The sequence below is a fragment of the Vipera ursinii genome, assembly GCF_947247035.1.
Source record: "Vipera ursinii genome assembly, chromosome: 1".
In the NCBI taxonomy this organism is placed as follows: Eukaryota; Metazoa; Chordata; class Lepidosauria; order Squamata; family Viperidae; genus Vipera; species Vipera ursinii.
In genome coordinates, this window is record NC_139512.1 from 73255871 (window position 1) to 73277766 (window position 21896).

The 21896-nt window shown below is 38.9% G+C and overlaps 1 protein-coding gene across 9 annotated transcripts in view; it reads right to left on the reverse strand.

The window, feature by feature from the left end:
* The window catches only part of GPHN (gephyrin), a 245136-nt gene extending 225245 nt beyond the window's left edge, over positions 1-19891 (reverse strand). For 8 of the 9 annotated variants that reach the window (XM_083349020.1, XM_083349019.1, XM_083349018.1 and 5 more), the window contains exon 1: positions 19799-19891. In XM_083349020.1, coding sequence (XP_083205146.1) covers positions 19799-19862 — 64 coding nt within the window. In that variant the 5' untranslated portion in view covers positions 19863-19891. The remainder of the gene's footprint in view (positions 1-19798) is intronic. The other variant, XM_083349016.1, reaches the window with a different exon arrangement.
* Between the last annotated feature and the right edge of the window lie 2005 nt (positions 19892-21896).

Here is a 21896-nt window from a genome sequence, read left to right on the forward strand (position 1 = left end):
AGGGGAAAAACGCTGATTACTTTCTTGCTAGGGTTGACTTGCAGCCAATTTCTCCCCCGCCCCGCCAGCCCAAGCCCTTAAAGCCTCCAGGCACTGAGCCAGCACCCAAACAGAACCATATGCCTGGTATGGGGTAGTCCAGTTCTTCTCCCTCATCAATACTGACTGGTATCAGCCAGGGAGAATGGAGGAGAAACACTGCAAACAGTGCCTCCTACTCCCAATCCCCAGAGTTCTTCCAGTAAGATATCACAGTTGACGGTACCACAAGCTGCTGTAACATGGTTTCCTCTCTTGTTTTAACTGGATAATCGATAGTGGATTTCAATGTAAATATCACAACTCGTTAATAACAGTTTTAAAAATCAAAATCTCCCACACATGTTGGCAATTTTATGCAATGCTTTTTTGGAAGCAAGTTCTTTGTGTGAAAGTGAGCTTCAGTGTCCAGAATTTTTTTGCTGATTCTGATTTACTAATGTTCCTGAAATCTCTACAAATGAGCAAAGTTACATTATAACTTCTCTCCAAGGTTATATCAATATGCAGACTAGCCTTACTAAGAGGTATTGATCAAAACAGTTTTTCTTCACAGAACCTCTGCTGGAAAAGCCTAGTTTTGGCTACACAACTCTTTTACTGCCAATTCTGTTTGCCGTGTTCTTCTGTGAACGTGCATTTTCCTCCTATACAAATTTCCCCCTTCTAATATCTTTTCTCAAAAGCAACAAAAGCTTTTTATTCCCCACCCCCCTTTACTTGAGACATAACACCTTTTCTTCCAATAGTCATAACCGTTTGCATTTGCTGCAAATATAATTTATGTACCTTCAAGCAGAAAAAAAAATGGCATATAAACTGTAGATTACCACAAGAGCTCCATCATGGTGCTAAAATCTCAGGATAAAGCTAATCACCATTTTGAAACTTCTATCAACTTTGCTTCTGAAGCTTTTACGCAAAACACTTTGTTGATTTAGTTCAGCCCAGTCATTCATTCGAAATAAAATAAAAATGTTCTCAAGAGCTGACCTGCTATGGCTGTTGATATATTAACTGTGTACTCACCGAAATTTCTCAGGCAAAATGGGAAACATAAAACCCCTTAAATAACAGCAAATCACAGAACTCAGCAGCCAAAATATATGCAATGCTTCCATACCCTGATACAGCTCTTTTTAGTAGTATATGGAAATTGAATCACAGAGCTTAAACCCATAAAAATCCATACACACACATACACACATGTATAATAAGGTAAAGGCTTAGTATACACTACAGTACCATGCAAACTGCTCACCTTCAGTTTCAATGTACTATACAAGGATCAGTGTGGTGCATCATATCTTAGCTAATATAATTTGTTATAGTTTGCTATATTTGAAAATAATATAGATAAGCAAGGGGGGAGGGTTATTCATGTTCTTCCACAAATAACTTTTTAAGTCCATCTCTGCATACTTCTATATAGTGGAAGATCTATTGCATTTGCAATCACATAATTTATGCATATACACATAGAGAATGAAGAATAATACTGGGTCATTTTTAGAGAGTGATGAAATTACCGTAGGGAATCATAAACTTGACCTCCCAAGTACAGAAGAGCAAATCAAACTAGTTAATAATTACAGTTTTCAGTGCAATGGAAGCATGATGAAGCAAGTCACTAATAACAGTAAAGAAGCACTGCAGAGATATATTTAATGTACAGGAAGATCTTACTTGTTGACTGCCTTATGCAGCAACCAAATTTATGGCAATGTTGAAAAAATAACTTTGAGAAGAGAGTGCACATTTATGACCTTTGCAGCCTCTCTCTCTCTTTCTCTCAGTTGTACAGTATGTCAACCATTAATCAGTTTTTATTTTATTTGTTTATATTTCATGTTTTTGGTCTATCTCTCTCAAGGAGTCAGCACATGTGCTTGACTCTTTCCCCTAATCAAGGGAATTCTTTAAGCAAACTCTCCTGTGCCTGACCCATTCACCCCGCCCCCATAAAGAGTAGAGAGGAAGGTATTATAAGAGCATAAGCAGGCACACAAAGGTCAATACACATTGAAAGGAATGCAGTACCACCAGCAGTTTACAGAAACATTACCGGTAATTCTCTTATTGCTATTCAGCCGAATGAATATTCCAAAGAGGAGAAGAATAGGGAAAAGGAAAAGTTGGTCTTAAGTAGAGTCATGATCATCTGATTTTCCACATAACAACCACATCTTAGTTGTTATGTGTTGGCCCTGAAGACTAACTATATTAATGTTTATATATTATGAAAACATAAACTATATATACAGTGTATATATATATATATATATATATATATATATATATATATATATATATATATGTGACAGATAGATGGACGGACAGATGGACATGGAATTTATTAAAGTTTCATCTATTATTATACTTTTTTGTAAAATAAAGTGGATAAGCAGATTCTGGGAAATCAACGAAACAGCGGACAGATAAGAAATAAATATCACTTTGGGAGTTTGGGAGGGAGAGGGTGCAGAACAGACCCTAAACAACATGGTCTGTTAAGAAAGTTTTGTGCTGATCTTCAAAATATATGTGATGATTCACCTCCTGCTTGAAAACAACTTAAGCATGTACTAGAAGTACAAGTTTTTAACTTTGTTGGAGGAAAATATAAAAGAACAACACATTAGAAAAGCTAAAAACAGATGAAGTTCCTCAGAAACAGAAGGGAGAGAGAGAGAGAAAAAAACCACTAGAAAACACACACCAAAATGGAAGAATGTGACCCAGAGACACCATAGGTCGGTAGGTACTTATTACCAATGGAGCTGTCAAGCCTAAATGGCCAAACCCACAAACATAGAATTCAAACTAGCTACTTTACTGTTCTACACCCTCACAGGAATCTTTCCAGACTGGCAGATTCCTCTGGGAAAGATTAAATAAGGCTCTGGTCCCATGGACCGACCCAGATTAGATTTTGCAATATGGTTAGAGCCTAAATCAAGGCAAGGTTAGTTAGCTGGTGGAATTACCAAAGGCTGTGAACATTAAGACTCTGCTACTGAAAAAATACAAGAGCCTGACTCCATCAGAAGCCCTACCAACTCCTATATGCTCATAGAGCACTATCAGTCTAAGAAGATACACTAGACCAGGGATAGGCAACCTTGGCTCTTTTATGACTCATGGACTTCAACTCCCAGAATTCCTGAGTCAGCTATGCTGACTCAGGAATTCTGGGAGTTGAAGTCCATGAGTCATAAAAGAGCCAAGGTTGCCTACCCCTGCACTAGACTAAAGAAGCAGAGGCCAAAAGGATAAGTGCTGTATTCTCCAAAGAACCATTCAAGATGTACTGCAGTGCAACAACACACAAATAGCACAATAATCAATAGCAGAAATTGAACAGTACTGGAAGAAAATATGAGAGAAAGAGAATGCAATATGGCTGCAGGACCTGAGAGCAGACCACAGCAATCTCTCAAAACAAGTACTAGTTACTCTCACAGTAGCAGATATACATAGTGGGTCAAGAACATGAAAAGCTAGACACCTGGTTTGGACATCATGCATACCTACTGATTAAATAAACTACGTAATAGACATGAATGTCTAGCAGCACAGATGAGCCAGCTGTTAGAAGCAGATTCCCACCTGAAATGGCTAACGCAAGGAAGAACAGTGCTGATCATGAAAGACCCCACAAGGGCACAGCACTGCCCAACTATTAGCCAAAACCCACCTTCCCATAACGTGGGAAGTCCTATTAGGCATCTTACTCATCAAGCTACAGGATCATATGGGTCAGTGCATGAGGTCAGATTGGAAGGCCATTGGGAACAATCACATGTAAATCACGCCACATATTCATTTCATATTTGAAATATTTGTGGCCCTCTCTTAGGCTGTTTATAAAATGCAAATCTTGCAGTACTTTCACTCTTCATGACTAAGTTATAGCATATATTGAAACATAATTTAAGTAAAACACATTGTAATTTTACAGCAATTTCAGCTTCATGACAGCCCATATGGCCTGAAATGTTCTTGCCATACTATCAAAGAAAACTAGAACTGCTTTAATTTATTCATTTAGCAAACATAACACAGACAATCAGTTTAATTACAACCAAAGCTTAATAAATGTTGGACCACTGTAAAAACATGAAACTATACACCCACTTGTTTCCTTTGTTTGTGTCACATGGAGCTGTTCCACTACTTGAAAAATACATGTTATGTTCTGGGGAAATTCGCTGATTCAATAATAATAAAATGATAAGTGTGAGAGATCCATTAGATTTAATATATTTGACACATGATTCCAACATGAATTATGGTTGTCTTGTTTTATCTTAATATTCAAAATAGTGTTAATATGATTTAGGGGAAAGTAATACAATTTAACAATGTCAATATGATGTTAAACTATAAGGAATGAAGAGCTTTGAAAATCTTTCTTGGAATATAATAAATAAGACAATTCTTTGTGGTTGGAAAGAAATAATTAATTCCATCATAATATTTTGGATGAAAGAAATGTGTTCACTTTCACTCTCTGAAGTAGTCTTTTATCAACATAGTTGAAAGATTGTTCATTATTATTCTATGTTGACTGAGTTTAATTTGTGATGAAAAACTGTTACATATCAATCCTTTTGGGGGAGGTGAGGGAATATTGGGATTTGTCGTAGTTATTTGGAGTTTCCTCCCCATTTTAATAACCTTTATTTTGGATTATGGTTATTGTCTTGTTTCATTCATTTATTTATCAAATTTAGATACAACCAATTTCACCAGCAGAATATCTCTGACCAGTGTACACATACTTTTATTATTAGGAGACTGGAGGCTAAAACATGTAGGGAACAGTTGCTGGAATTGGGTATGTCTAATTTAATGAAGAGAAGGATGAGTGAATGTCATGATAGCAGTGTTCCAATATCTCAGGGGTTGCCACAAAGAAGAGGGAGTCAAGCTATTCTCCAAAGTGCCTGAAGGCAAGACAAGAAGCAATGGATGAAAACTAACCAAAGAGAGAGGCAACCTAGAACTAAGGAGAAACTTCCTGACAGTTAGAACAATTAACCAGTGGAACAACCTGCCTCCAGAAGTGGTGAATGCTCCAACACTGGAAGTTTTTAAGAAGAGACTGGACAGCCATTTGTCTGAAATGGTATAGGGTTACCTGCCTGAGCAGGGGGTTGGACTAGATGACCTCCAAGGTCCCTTCCAACATTGTTGTTGTTGTTGTTTTCCACATTAAAATATTACTTCTGCCTTTTTCTTTTTGTAAATGTATTTAAATACATTTATAATAAATAAAGGTAATAAATTACTTTCCTCTCTCGAATGTAACATGGTATGAAGTACATTTATTTGCATGCTCAGCTAATATGGCAGTGAATATATTATAATCAATGTTGATATTAGGTCAGTATATACAATGTATATACTGTATACTTAGCTTCTTGAACATCTTCAAGAAAAAATGAAGAAAGTCCAGTTGCCTTTTGAAAAGCACTTTGGGACAACCATGACCTGAATGACTGAGAATCTCCATAGACATTTATGTTTATACAATATAAACATTTAAAAGTAAAAAGAATGGCAATTACACAGCACTGGTTCAGAGAAATAACTTGAAGTTTTTGTTCTGGGTAAGGCTAATTTGAAACAGAACTAGGAATATTAGTACTTAAAAGATTAGAGAAAGTAAGACGTTTGAATGTTCACATTTCAGGAAAATTGGACCTATAGTTTCCAAGAGAAGTAAAATGTTGAGTCTTTATTTTAAACTGTCTATTACAAGTCTTTGGTTTGAAAAAAGAATAAAGGTGGAAAAAGAAATAAGGGGCACATTCTTAGCTAGCACATTATGGAATTTTCTAACAGCATATTTAGATGGATCATAAAATCTGTCAACAGAATAAAAAGAGTAGCAATACAGGAATAATTTCCATATTTCAAATGATCCAGCGACATCAAAACCCAGATAGTTTGCAAATATCAATTTACAGAATGACTAACAGAAAAAGGACATAAGTTGAAACCACTTGAATCCAAAGATAAAATAGGTCAGAAGACAGAAAAATCAGGACAAAAAAAACAAAACCTAACATTGGATCAATTTTTTTGTGACAGTCATATATTGATAAATGAACAGGTAAATTAAACTCTAATTCCATTAACTATCAACTTGAACCTGATTATTTTTGACTATGATAATGCCAAACTATTTAAACACATATTATTCCTAAAAATAGAAGTAAAATGAAGCTTAACATTTCATTTTGCCATGTTGTTATCCAAAGCTTATTTTTTGTAATATTCAACACTTAGAATAATTAATCATGTATGAAGTATTGATTTGCCTTCAGTTCCATAGGTCAACATCTTTACAATATAAATTTTCATTTGGAAAATGCTATTTTCTGATCTTTGTAGTAAGTCTTCATATGATTGCCAATTAGGACCAGTGCTTTTGATCTTTTAAGATGTTGAAAAGCCCAAAGATTTTTTTTTTTACAAAGTACACAGAGATAAAATTGGAACATGTCTTTCATGTCAAGTTAACTCTGGAACAGGCAGATTAAAAATAGAATTTTGACAGTGAAGGCATATCAGTATTTAATTAATTTTGCTCTTTCCATCTTTTATAATGCAGAAATTTCAGCAATTCATCCCAACCAAAGATGTATATGTTTCTTGAACATTTGCCTGTTGGACTATAGCTCAAAGTAATACAATGAAACAGGTGATAAACTCGTTCACTATTACACTACTGCAGAGCATAAAAAATAGATTTTCCATTATTCACTGGTCTAAAAATAAGACTTAGTCAATTATAATTGAATCATAAACCTTAAATTAAAATAAGGCTGCAGTTCTAAATGATCTTATTTGAAAAGTTAACATTATAAAAATCAATGGTCCTTACTTTAGGAAAAATGTGCTTCGAATAGGAGCACTGTTGAGAATACTGTATAGTTATTTTGTTACACAAATCAAACACGTCAGTGTAGTCTATACTATTAGTGGAATTTGAGCAGCCATATATTGATTTGTCAGATATTATAATCTCTAGAATCTACTAATTTGCAAAGAATAGTGGGTTTGGGTTATAAGTGGACTTTGGTTACACTTATGGCATACAGGACAAAATGACCAGCACTCTCCATAATTAATGACGAATGTGGAAGTGTACAATAATAGATTTTTTTTATTTACGGTATTTTTCAAATTTTTAAACCGCCTATCTCCCTCAGAGAAAGGCCAATAAAAATAGCATTAAATCAAAATAATTTAAGATTAAAAAGTTTTAAAATTATAAAAATAATATAAAATTTCAAAAGATGAGAATATATGTCATATAGAACATCTAAGATTGGTAATGTACTGTACACCTTTTCAATCCTATTTAAAAATGTGAATGTCTCTATCTTCCTAGTAATAAGAGAAATAACCAAAGCCATAAGGAAATAAATATTTATAAGTTCCTCTAGTGATAAAACCATGCCATATGGAAGATTGCAACTTGGTAAGTAAGAGAAATAGATGATGGAGTGGACAGGAGAGGAGAAGAGAATATGAAAAATGTCAGGCTTTACTCAGACAGGAAGACGAAAAGGCAACTCTTTGATATGGTAGTTATGTTATTGATACAAAAGTCATAATTAAAGTATAAAACAAGTAATTGCTAACTATAAACATCTCTCACATACACATCGAGCCATTGTGTTATTAATGTGTTGCTGTTGTCCATTACTATTTGTGTTATCAATGTGTTACTGTTGTCCATTACTATTTGTACTTATTCTGTTGGGATTGTGTGTGTGTGTCCTTTTCCAATAGATTTAGAGCTCATAGTTTCTCTGCAGGAGGCACAACAGACAGCTGACTTAGATACTTCTACTGTATTGAACAGTAGTTCCAAATTAAGAAGTAGCTGTATTTCCTTTCCTTATTTTTTTATTTCATGTCACTAATTTCTATGGCTTATTAAATGTACACTTTTTCTGCAAAATACCTCTTAGGCTAAGTATGCTATATGAATTAAGGACATGCACTATTTGTTGATTTGGGAACCGAGCACTGCAGAAAATTTGGGAATGCCCCCTTTCCCTCTAATCCATGCTGATTCTCTTCCTTTTTGTCATTCCAGGAGCATTTCCAGAAGTAAATCCTCTAAACTGAATGTTGATTTACATCCAGAACCTTCTGAGTTGCCTCAGTTACTGAAGCTCTGATTTGGAGGATGTACTTCTGCAAACAAAGAAACTGTCCCCAGAGCAGTATGGTCTGGGAAGAGGGTCAGCATGGAATTTTCTGGAATGTCCTTGGAATGTTCTGTTCTCACATTCTGCACATCTCTAGTAATAATGTATACATATACAAGCCTTACTGTATCCCTTCTAATTCAGCCTAACAATATTTTCCTTCCCGTTTGTTTGCTGCTGTTCTTCATACAGTTCAATAAAAAAAAATCCCAGATGCCAAAAAATTCTTTTATTATAATACATTACTAAATCTATGTACACAAATGTCAGATAAAAATAAACTTTCTGATGCACCTTTTAGATTAAATTAAAATGGTGTTTTAAAAGTACAGTCTCTGAAGCCTATTTACACATAAAATATACTAGTTCTTACATATGACTGTTATATAAATTATAACAATATTCTTATAGCATACTTTAGTTTATATGATTTATCATTTTAGTTACCCACATTTTGAAACTATTGTTTGTTATTTATGAAATTAAAGCACATTTCTTTGCACAAACGTTTTAAAATATTTTCCAAATATAACCATCAGTTCATTTTTATAATATAACTTGCTTTTGGAAAATTTCTTAAACACAAAGTTTTACATATTTGATTATTTACACATTTTTGTTATAGCACACTCTTAACTACCTGGTCTAATAGTCGGTGGTTTTCATTCACTTTGGTGACCTCCAAGGATATCTTTAATTAATAGGTATTTAAAAACAAGTAAATAAGAAATCCTTTGGTACTATCAAAATATTTTTAAAAGTAGACTTCCTGTCACTTGAATATTTATTAATTCTTTAAATTTATCAACTTTGTGAGGTTTATTTTTTGACATATTATGCACTACAATAGTCCTTGACTTACCACTACAATTGAGCCCAAAACTTCTATGGTTAAGTGAGACATTTGTTAAGTGAGTTTTGCTCCATTTTATGAACATTCTTGCTACAGTTGTTAAGTGAATCACTGCAGTTGTTAAGTTGGTAACACGGTTGTTAAGTGAATCTGCCTTCCCCACTGATCTTGCTTGTTAGAATGTTGCAACTGTCATAAATATAAGTGAGTTGCTAAGTATCTGAATTTTGATCCTGTGACCATGGGACACCACAACTCTAAGTGTGAAAAATGGTCAAAAGTCACTTTTTTCAGTGTTACTCTAACTTCGAACAGTCATTTCTGTTAAGTTGAGGACTACCTGTAATTCATTATAATCAGAAAGCCTTTTCTTCCAAAATGAAGCATTAGCCTTCAGTTCAGTATAATTAAATAAAATATTGATTTATGATTTTACATATACAAATTCATAGACTATATGTACATACACACACACTCTATTAGTCAGACTTTACATTCATTTTCTTGTTCACTCTTTCTGAGTGCTTGACCCCCCAAAAAACTACTTCAGCTGATTATGATACCACATATTGGATTATTTTCAGTCACTTGCACAGTTTTAGACTTTCAACAAGTAATTGGAAAGTGCTGGACCAAATGCAGAGAAAAACAAGCAGAAGAAAGTAAAAAGGCTACTTTCCCATTTAGCCTTGTCTTCCCTCCTAGAGACCTCTGAAAAGCCCAATGGCCTGCTGAGCTCTTGCTGACAGAACTGAAATAAGAGAGACAGATATTTCTCCCTTGCCATTTTTGGACAGCATTTAAAACAAGTTGAAATAGATCACATGCTGGTTGGAGGACATTTCAGGGAGGCAAAAAGATTCACAATTCCTGTCACACATTTCTGACCTACCACACAATTTGCATTCCCCCCACCCCCGATAATACTTTTTGCAATTTTGGGAGAAGGAAAGCGGGGGGGGGGGGGGAAACCCGTGAAGGATCAAAAGAGAATGGAAGAACATTTCTGCTATCAGTGTGATGTCACAGAATTACCACCAAGTATGAACAAAACTTTCTTCCAGGTTCCATTTTGCCAATTTTTCTCAAAACAGCAATAGTAATTTTCAAAACAGTGAACTAGACGTTGGTTATTTCCATTTTTAAACATTTATGTTGTGGTACTCCAAATAATGAAACTACACGTTAAAAAAAATCACATATCCTTGTACGACTGCCTGGGCGAAGGATAACAGTTGGGTCTCTGTCAAGGTTTTGGGCTTTTGTTTTAGGTGGTTTTCAGTGCAAAACCACAAGCACATAGATTAGAAGAGGGAAAATGCTGGATGGCACCTGTGTATGTGGTGGATACAGCATACTAAAATGGGCAGGAAAAGCAGAGAAAGGATGGGGTTGTTGTTGTCGTTTTTTTGATTACAGCAAATGCTGCAGGAGAGGGTGTTACCTGGTAAATGTGGCATGAAGTGGAAGTCCAGAGATTCTGGCCCTGAGACAAGGAGGGAAGAAAATCCTTCTGAACATGTGGAGACATGGTAGATGGACTATGTCGTGTTTATGGATTTTCAAACAGTAAATAGTGTCATAATTACGGCACTTCAGATATTGAACAGTGGTACTGGGAAAATTAAAAGCTGTGGCAGGAAGGTAGCCAGGAGAACTCACATTCTATTATCAGTCATTGAGATAAGGAAGGAAAAAAGAAGCTGAAATACAGCACAAGGGAAAGTGAGGGAAGGAGCTGAGACACTGAGAAATAAAATACGACTTGAGCGTGTATGTTGTTTTGTACTTATTAGCATAGCAATAGTTGTTGTTGTTGTTAGTTGCGAAGTCATGTCCGACCCATCGCGACCCTATGGACAATGTTCCTCCAGGCCTTCCTGTCCTCTACCATCTTCTGGAGTCTATTGAAGCTCATGCCTACTGCTTCAGTGACTCCATCCAGCCACCTCATTCTCTGTCGTCCCTTCTTCTCTTGCCCTCAATCTTTCCCAGCATTAGGCTCTTCTCCACTGAGTCCTTCCTTCTCATTAGATGGCCAAAGTATTTGAGTTTTAGCTTCAGGATCTGGCCTTCTAAAGAGCAGTCAGGGTTGATCTCCTCTAGGACTGACCGGTTTGATCGCCTTGCAGTCCAAGGGACTTGCAGGAGTCTTCTCAAAGGCTTCAATTCTTTGGCGCTCAGCCTTTCTTATGGTCCAGCTTTCACTGCCATACGTTGCAACTGGGAAGACCATAGCCTTGACTATACGCACTTTTGTTGACAGGGTGATGTCTCTGCTTTTTAGTCTGCTGTCTAGATTTGCCATGGCTTTCCTCCCGAGGAGCAAGCGTCTTTTAATTTCTTGGCTACAGTCCCCATCTGCAGTGATCTTGGGGCCCAGGAAAATAAAATCTGTCACTAGCAATAGTACTTAGACTTATATACTGCTTCATAGGGCTTTACAGCTCTCTCTAAGCAGTTTACAGAATCGGCATATTAACCCCAAAAATCTGGGTCCTCATTTTACCCACCTCAGAAGGATAGAAGGCTGAGTCAACCTCGAGCTGGTCAGGATTAAGCTCCTGGCTGTGGGCAGAGATAGCCTGCAATACTGCATTCTAACCATTGTACCATCTTGGCTTATTAGGTTTTGCAAACTATACATTAGATTTTCACTTGCATATGTTAGCTCACACTACTGTACTATTATAATCATCTTAGAATAAACTCCCTCATTGTTTAAATGCTGTATTTTGTGTGCATGTGTATCAGCTCCTACCCTGACACTCCTCTGATTATCCTTTAAGATATACAGTATACAAAAAATGTAATACACCTACTTATAATCTACCAAAATATTTTAGGTAAATATTAAAAATACTGATATAGGTCCAAACATATGCAGCAATGGAATGAAATGAATGTAAAATTGGGAAAACACAAAGTTAAAAAAACCTCAACTTTTTAATGTTATTTATGTAGAAGACCTTATGGAAAAAATTGCAATATTATTTCATGACTGATAATATTCAATAAAAGCAAAATGAGTTAATTTACAAACATGCAAAAGTCTGCTGCAATGTGCTTTACACTAAAATTGGAAAAATTACTCTGGAGCATAAGGGAAGATGATCAGAGCACCTATTATAACTTATTGAAGGAGCTGTGCCTGCTTTAATAAATTATGTGCTCATCTGTTCCAAACCACCATTTCCCAATCAGGTTCAAAGTACTGCACAGTCTGACTTATCTCTACTATGTTGTACTTGCAAATGCTAAAAATGCAAAAACCAGGCTGTTAATCAGTGCAAGGTCCAGGGATCATTCCTATTTATAACTTAATTTATAACAATTTATAACTATTGTCTGGATTAAAGTGGAATTCCTGCCATATCCATTGCTTCAGTTCGAGTACAGAAATGAATATAAGTATATGCAAGTATACATGTAGTAAACTGGCAGAGGTTTCCTTCAAACTAAAGAAACTACGTGTCATCACATTCTAGTTAAGGTTCTGCAAGCAGCTGAGCCTTATCACATTAAGTGTCCAGATCATTCCCCCCCAACATACCTTTCACCTCCCGATTCCCTAATTGCAAATTTGCCTCCTTCCAGCCTATCTAAAGCAGGAAATTAGCAAAATGCTTTATTGAGAATTCAAAACAGGTGTTTCTTTATGAGGTGTTTCTGAACCCTTTTAAATGAAAATAGCACTGTTGTGAGTGTGAAACAATTCTGGAACAGCATTAGCACACTTCCAGTAATCTCTGATTTCAAATTCAAAATTAATTGAAGCATAAGCTTGTTTCATATTCAAAAATTTTTGCACAACTTTCACAGATATCTACCCTGGAGTTTTACTTACTACAGCAATGAACTGAGTCAACAGATGTTTTCTCTTGGGACATAGTGTTACCTAAGGGCACTGATACAGTGAAATACCTACATCCTTAATGCTCCATGGCCCTCACTGACCATGCATCGACATTACAATAACTACCGTACTTGGGCAAGCTTGCTGACCAGTGCAGCATTTTTAGAGGCATCTATATGCTTCTGTTGGCTTTTTTGGCCCTGAAAAACAAAACATCACTGACTGCAGGAAGTTTGGAAAACTTTTAGCCATTCTTAAAAGGAAAATTGTATTTCATGTTTGCTCATTCTTTGTATGCATATGGAATGAACTGTTTTGGTTTTTTTTAATATTTTAAAACAACTCCTGATTCAAATCTGCTCTCAAATTATATTAACCTTATAAATCTCTGTAGCCCTAATTAGACTTGTTCTTTTGCTGTAGCATCAATAATATATATGCCAGTCTTCCTATTCAAGACGAGGGTTGAATAAGAAGCAATACTTCCACCTCTATAAAGTCTATATAAATAAGGATATTCTAATAAATGGAATAGCAAAATATGCCAGTGCAATGCAATGAACTCTTTTGCTACTTGTATTTATTTCACATAATTACTACTGTTCCTTATATATCTACCAATGATGAACAAGTTTCATAAAGCCACCACAACAGTATTCCACATTTTCAACCTGGTCCTGATAGTACTACTTATTTCCACCTCTTCACTTGAGTCAAACAGATGCCCCCAAATACATTCCTTCAGCCTTGGGAAAAGATGCAATTTACAAGGCACTAAATCTGGACTATATGGCAGATGGGGGCAAGATGGTGAGATCCAACTTTACAACTAACTCTTTGGTGGCTTGTGTGGTGGGAATCCAAATGTCTGGGAAGCTGGGAAGGAGTGTGAATAGCAGACTGATGCTGGAATAGCTGAGGAAAACACCAATTAGTCAACTCTGTCTTTCTTCCCAAACTACATTTGCGCTTTAGGAAACGAGAGAGCATGAAATGGGGGAGGGTTAGTTTTATAGACTATGCAGAAGATAGCCAAACACCATAAGCACTGCCTATATGTAACTAGTAGCATTGACTGCAATAAATATTTGCTGTGAAGGATACAAATTGTTAGTTTGCTCCATGCAATTTGTAATTCACAAGTCATTTAAAGGGACTTTAATCTGATTTAAAAAGGGAAAAAATGCTTGAAAACCTAAAGGGTAGAATAAGTATACATTAATATATTTTATTTAGTTATTGCATGATTATTTGGGCATCTGGGCACTAGTATGCATTTTCCTTTATCATATTTATGTTTTAATATCATCTTTATGACACATACCTGGACAGATAAAAGATCTTATTAAAGTGACTTTTACTCATTTTATTTATTTTGAAGAATAGCAATTTTTCAACCCAGAAATTAGAACATAATCATAATAAAATAACATACAATACTATTTGTAACTCATAGTACTTTATATTTTTAAATTATAACACTATTTTTCCTGCAAAAAGACAGAACGTCTCTCTCTTTCTCTCTCTCTCTCTCTGTGTATGTGTGTGTGGATGGATAGATAGATAGATAGATAGATAGATAGATAGATAGATAGATAAAATAGCACTTTATGTACTTAAAAGGGAATGGACCAACTATCTTTTGAGGAAAAGCTGTAAATGTTGTAGTCGAAATACAGTAGTCCTATCATACCACCTGTGGCTACTACCTGCCACACTCATGAGTTCATTGAAGCCTGGCATTGCACATGCAATTCTATCAACAGACACACTGATCTACAACTAGCCTATGAACCCTTCAGAATCTAAATCAACCACACAGCCAAGAAGGGACAGCACCGACCCTCAATCAACCCATGCAAGCCCCTCCCAGCAGTTTACCTCTCAATGACCCTGACCTGATGTAACCTCCCCATCACAACACCTGAAGCCCTTATAAACAGAAGAACATTGTCAATGACATCCCTTAATCACCGCTGAATATGCTACCTAGCCTGGTAATGAAATATTTGGAAACCAACCCACAAGCTCGGAGAATGACCCTTCACCCTCATCCTACACCAGAGCTACAGATATTTGCCACTGGTGTAAACAGTGGTCTTACTAAAGGAGGTCATGATAGAAATGCACTTGCATTGTGGCAGCACTTAGCCAACCTTGGATGAACTCATCCAAGGCTAGTTTAATGCTGCCACATGCAAAAGCCCAATATTTCTTAATCATTTAATTTTTTCCAGCTTAACGGCAAATTAATGAGCTTGGAATATACAGATTAAATACTCCATATTCTTTGGAAAGTAGATCAGAGCTAAATACTCAGAATAGTAGTTTACATTCCAGGGTTAAAGTAAGACTGAGTGATGTTAAGAAAAATGTGTATTTATCATTTACTAATAATATATTTGTCGATGGAAATTCTTAATATTTCTAAAATAAATCTGTCAAGTATTATTAATAATACAGGTGTAAAAGTATTATTAATAATACAGGTGTAAAACTTATAGAAGCAACTCCTTCAATGAATTATTTCAGGAAATAATGCTGTCCATTTTCCTTTACATTAAAGCAATTTATCCTTCTATCTTCAGTAAAAATGAAATTGAATACTTTTATTATTTACCATATTACCATAAAAATGGCCAACACTTCCCCCCCAGTAGGGAGACAGAATGAAGATAAATCTAAAACTTTGGACTTTAGGTGTCCACTTTTCAGGATCTAAGACTGAATTCCTTTCACTCAGTTACTTATACAGGAATGGGGGGTTAAGAAAACACTAACAAAGTATATTTAATTACATTATATTATCATTTAAAAATGTAACTTGTGCTTGCTATGTATTTGGCTATAATTATGACCTTTTCAGATTACTCTATTAAGCAACAAACAATACTAGACACTATTTTCTTATTTGGAATTATTATTTCTTATTTGAAACTATTATCAAAATCTCAGTATGCTTATAATACTATAAGATTACTGACATTTGTGACTATACAGGAGCACCTTGATTTTACTGGAGATAACAAATAAAATAGGTTTACAAATTGTTATACCCCCCCCAACTATTCTTGCTTTAGTCTCAAAAGTCATATTAAAAAGCAGTAACTATTAAACTAACAGAGCAACATCATGTAGTATAGTGATTAAGACAATATTTCCTAACTTTGGCAATTTCCAGATGCGTGGCTTTCAAATCCCAGAATTCTACTGCCAGCACGGCCATTTATGAGAATTCTTGGAGTTGCCAAGTTTAGGAAACACTGGCTTAAGGAATTAGATTGGTACTGTAGAAACCTAGTCTACCTTCAGATCTGGAACCTGCCTAGTGACTTTGGGCCAGTCAATCTCTCTTCCCACAATTTATGTCACTGAGTTTGTTGCCAGGAAAAATGATAGCAGTGATGTAAATGATGCCTTGAGCTCCTGTATGAAAGGCAGGATGTAAACCAAGTGAACGAGTAATGCTAAATTCCAAAATGAAATTTGAAATACATAAAGATTTCACTTGCAATGTATGGCAGTGAAAGCTGGACCATAAGAAAGGCTGAGCGCCAAAGAATTGAAGCCTTTGAACTATGGTGCTGGAGAAGACTCCTGCGAGTTCCTTGGACTGCAAGGCGATCAAACCGGTCAGTCCTAGAGGAGATCAACCCTGACTGCTCTTTAGAAGGCCAGATCCTGAAGCTAAAACTCAAATACTTTGGCCACCTAATGAGAAGGAAGGACTCACTGGAGAAGAGCCTAATGCTGGGAAAGATTGAGGGCAATAGAAGAAGGGGACGACAGAGAATGAGGTGGCTGGATGGAGTCACTGAAGCAGTAGGCGTGAGCTTAGATGGACTCCAGAAGATGGTAGAGGACAGGAAGGCCTGGAGGAACATTGTCCATAGGGTCGCGATGGGTCGGACACGACTTCGCAACTAACAACAACAAAGATTTCACATTTATCTATCTCCTTTAATATGGCTATAGTCTCTGTAAATAAACTTGCTTCCAAAGGCATAGGTGGAAAATCCAGAAATTTGATTTTGTTTCTTGACAATTTCTACCTGCTACACTTAAGTCTATGCACAAAGGTAGGTGATTATGATATACAATTCTTTCCTATCAGCACCTTCCATAGTTTTATGGATCATCTTAGAGCAACTAAGATGATCAAAGGCCTGGAGACTAAAACGTATGAAGAACGGCTGCAGGATTTGGGCTTGCCTAGTCTGTAGAAAAGAAAAAATAGGGGAGACATGATAGCAGTATTTCAGTATTTGAGGGACTGCCACAAAGAAGAGGGGGTCAAATTATTCTCCAAGGCACCAGAGGGCAGGATAAGAAACAACGGTTGGAAATTGATCAAAGAGAGAAGCAACCTGGAATTAAGGAGACATTTCCTGACAGTGAGGACAAATAACCAGTGGAACAGCTTGCCTTCAGAAATTGTGGGCTCTCCATCACTGGAGGTTTTTAAGAAGAGGCTAGATAGTCACTTATCTGAAATGGTATAGGTTCTCCTGCTTGAGCTGGACTAGAAGACCTCCAAGGTCTATGCCAGCTCTATTCTATTTTTACATTCTATATACTATGATAGTAAAGAAAAGGAAGGGAAAACTACCCTATTTCATTCTGTTAGCAGCTACTGAAAATGAATATCAGAAACTGGTAGTTTCAGTACTAAGGGAAGAGAACAGCGCATCATCAGACTCAGGGATTTCCCTCTGTCACACTCAGGCTCAGGAAGGTTCCAATTAGTTATTCACAGACAGACCATAGACTTCCTCAAATTCTGGGACAGCCAAGCATGCAATACAGCAACACAAACCACTCTTTTTAAAAGAGTCATTGGTTTCATACCAAAGCTACATAAATACATTTCCAATTAGCCATTCAATTTATCTTCTGTTTTACCTTCTTTCATTCCACTATTTATCTTCTGTCATTTTCCAGTACAAACAAAAACAAGTCTCATTGTCCAGCTTGGAAAAATGTATTTAAAGTGCAGAACACTTCACTTTAGGAAGAGAATTCCACATCTCCGATTTATTTAATAACTGAGCCATTTAGCTTACCGCTCAAAAGTCAAAACACCACCCTAAAATGAGAAATAGAAGGAAAGATGAAAGCTTTGTTCTATAACTCACCACAGAAATAGGTGACATCCTGGAAGTTATTTTCCAAAGGCAGGGCTGGCATCTCTAATCAGCGCCGACAGGCACAAAATATAACAATAGTTTACCATCTCAAGAACACCTTCACTCCCAAACCGCCATTAAAGGGCATCCTGCTAGAAGCATTCCTCCTCACCTACACTTCTGCTCACATTCTCCTACCAAAGTAACTACACAAATGGCAGCTGAAGGATATTTATCAACCCAAGAAGCAACAATGAGAAAGAACAGCTACTGTCTCTCCTCACTCATCCTTTGTCCCCTAAGGGGATCAGTTAGGCTCAGCCCCAACTATTATCCAGCCCAGTGCCAGCATAAAAAGATACAAAAGGCCGTGCACTTTATTGCTTATCTCTTCTGCAGAATCTCCCAGGCAAGGAACACCGGTAAGAAGTGGCCACTTACAGCCACTTGCTGACATGCAATCTCTGCGGGAAAAAAAAATGTAATCGGCTACTTCTACAACATTCCTCGGGGAAGAGGAGAGCGGCTCCCCCGTACCCATTTGGCTACTCTTTCCCAGGTTGGGTGACCGTTCCTTGATTCGGGTTGCTCCTTCCACTCACTCGTCTCTTCCTCTCCGGTGGTGCAGCTGGAAGGACCGAGCACATTGGGCCCATTCCCAACTGCCAGTGCCACCTCAAGATAACGTGGAGGCGTCCGTAACCGTTCCCGGTTGCTCCGCTGCGGGCTTGAGCGGAGGAGAGAGAGAGAGAGAGGTGGAGGAAGCTACCGGAGCAGCGGCTGCTGTTTCTTCCTTCCTCCCTCCCTCCCTTCCCCACCCCCCCCACCCCCACTCCCCAGCAACGTAAGTGGGAACGTGGGCCCACCACGGGCAGGTTGCCGAGGGCTTCCACCCCAAGGCTCGCGATCGTGACTTCCCCACACCATCCTTCCCTCTCTCCACGCTTCAAACGCTCGCGGCTTTCCCACCCATCCCCCCCCCCGAGTGGGGAAAGAAGGGAAAGGGGGCAGCTTCTCCGAAGTGTCTTCCTACCGAAAGCGGCCCACCAGGGGCGGTGGTGTGGTTCCCACTCGGCTCCCCTCCGCCGGGATGGGGATGCCGAGCTCGGGAAGACTCTCGGGGGGGCTCGGCGCAAGGGAAGAAGACTTCGCGCCGCTCCGTCCAGCGAGGTACTTTTCCGGAGACTCCCGGTTGTCCCTTTCCCTCCCCAGGCGAAGCCGGTATCTCCGGGGGTGGGCGCCTCCTCCCCCTCCCCGCTCTCTCTTCCCCCCCCCCCAGGCTATTTACGGGCCGGTCCCCAGCGGGAGCGTCGAACTCGAGGCTGCGGCACTGAAGAGCCTCCCGCCCGCATGCGGCAAGCAGAGCAGCGCCCAATCCCACCAGCCGCTCCGCTCGCCCGCCCGCCGAGGCGGCTTTCTCCCCCGCGCTGCTCTCTCGTTTTCACCTCAGCCGGCGGCTGCCCGAAGCGGCCAGCCCCGGCCCGAGCTCCGAAGGGAACTGCGAGAGAGGAGCCGGCAAGCGGCGCTCGGGGTCCCGGGCGGGTGCAGTGACGGCCGGGGCCACAGAGGAGAAAAGGTGGCGGCGGCGGCGGCGGCGGCGGTTACACCCTGCCCGGAACGGCCTGGCGGAGAGCCCCAACACCCCCCCCGGCCACCTCTGCCCCCCCGCTTCCCCGTCGCGCTTCGTTACCCGTGAGAACCCCGACGCGGATTTGATGGTCGTGGTTCGTTAAAATCATCCCCTCCGACGCCATGTTTCCCAGCGCAGCCACCGCACTGACAGGGAGGCGGGCGGGCGGGGTGGGGGGGGGAGAGTTGGGGTGGGGGGGGAGAGAAGGAGCGCGAGAGCGAGGAAGGGGGAGGAGGGGGGAGGGGAAAAAAAAACAGGCGAGGCGGAGCGCGAGGGAAGAGGGGGCGGAGCCGAGTCTCGAAAGAGGCGGTCCTTGGGAGCGCGCGCGCGGTTAGGCCGAAATTGCACTGAGGGTGGGGGGGGGGCGGGCCGGGAAGGGGAGAAAGGCGGAGCCTGGAAAGGTCAGACGAACCAGAGCCGCCCAAAAGGAGGAGCCAGAGGCAACGCGGGCGAGATTTTAGCCAAAAGAGGATTCCTTAAACCAGGGGGGTCTTCAAACTTGGCCCTTTTATGACTTGTGGACTTCAACTCCCAGAATTCCTCAGCCAGCTTTGCTGGCTGAGGAATTCTGGGAGTTGAAGTCCACAAGTCATAAAAGGGCCAAGTTTGAAGACCCCCTGCAGGCTTAAACGCTGGGTTCAGTCGAAAGCAATCGAGTGCTGAAAGCTGGTTAGGCAGTGGCTTATTTTATTCCGCTTCGGTCTACTCTAGCCCTTCAGATCCCATTGGGTTGCGAGAAGAGCCGGGCAGGTCCTGCTGTTAGCGGTGCGGAGGGAATACGAAGTTGATGGCTGTTTTATTTTATTTTATTTTTTGCGCAGGAATCGTACGAATCTCGCCCGTCGGCAGATTCCCAGTAGCTCTTTCTGTATTGGTGAAACAGCAGGACTGTTTGGAGGGATCACATCCTGCCTTAGCTGGAATATGCCAGTATTCGGTTGCGTGCGCTTACACCGCACCGACACATGTATCAGTCACCATTTTTACATCCACATGTAATTGACTGCATCGCGAAGCGTTGGCATATGCCGCACTGCATTCATACGTGCAAGCTGCTGCCTGCGCCTATTGCGATTGACGACGGTTACCCGGTTCTTCTGCAAACAGGTTGCATTTAATTCACATTACACCCACGTCTACTGCTCTATGTTGTATGCACGGCATATGCACCCCATGGGAATTTCTTGGTGTGGCAAAGCGTAAAAAGGCAGTGAAATGGAAGAAGGTCTGTGTTCGGGTAGAAGCTATTTGAGCATTTAATTTGCGTGTCAATGCAAACCTAATACAACGTGTTCTCTTACTTTCTGTTCCCATTCACTGCCTCGTATGAACCTGCCACTGCAGTTTTACACGCCTGCACGGCTTGTAAATGCATACAGCAAATAGTACGTAATTGTACCATGTTTCATTTACTATGCATAGACACAGTCTTTGCTATCACATTGATAAATGCCATGATGTGAGAACGGAAATTAGCATTACATGACAATCCAAACTATAACAAATTGCCCCCCCAAATACAAAAATATTATTCCACAAAAGTCCACAGATTTTAAATAGATACATCTTTTCACACACATCCTGGAGCATTTTTAATTGCTGTTTCACTAAGGTCAATGGTTGCACACAGACTAGATAAAATATAAATCCTTTATGCAACAAAAATAAGTTAAAATAAAAAGAGTAAATTTTTACAATTGGACCATAAGCTTTATTTTCAAGTCTAATAAAATGCAAAAGTTGTATTAAATAGTTAATAATTTACCTGATTTTTTTAACACTGTATTTAATCTTACTTTGTTCCAAGAACTTGGAGCATTGCAACATAATTAAACAGAAAAGGAGAAAATGAAGTACTGTGACAAAAGATGTCAAACATCAAAGCAAAAGCTTAAAACAGCATGAGGAACTCCCACATGCACAACACAAATGTAACTCCAGCCATTTAAAAAACAAACAAACTATACATCAGGAGCTTATCACAGTGGAACCTATCACCAAAACAGAATCCTTTTCATACCTCATTATATTCTTATTTTATTTTTATTTTAATTCCATTTATATCCCGCCCTTTTCCGAAGACTCAGGGCGGCTTACAAGCTTAGCAGTAGCCTTCATTCTATGTATATGCCTGCTTATTAGGGCTTTCACACACACA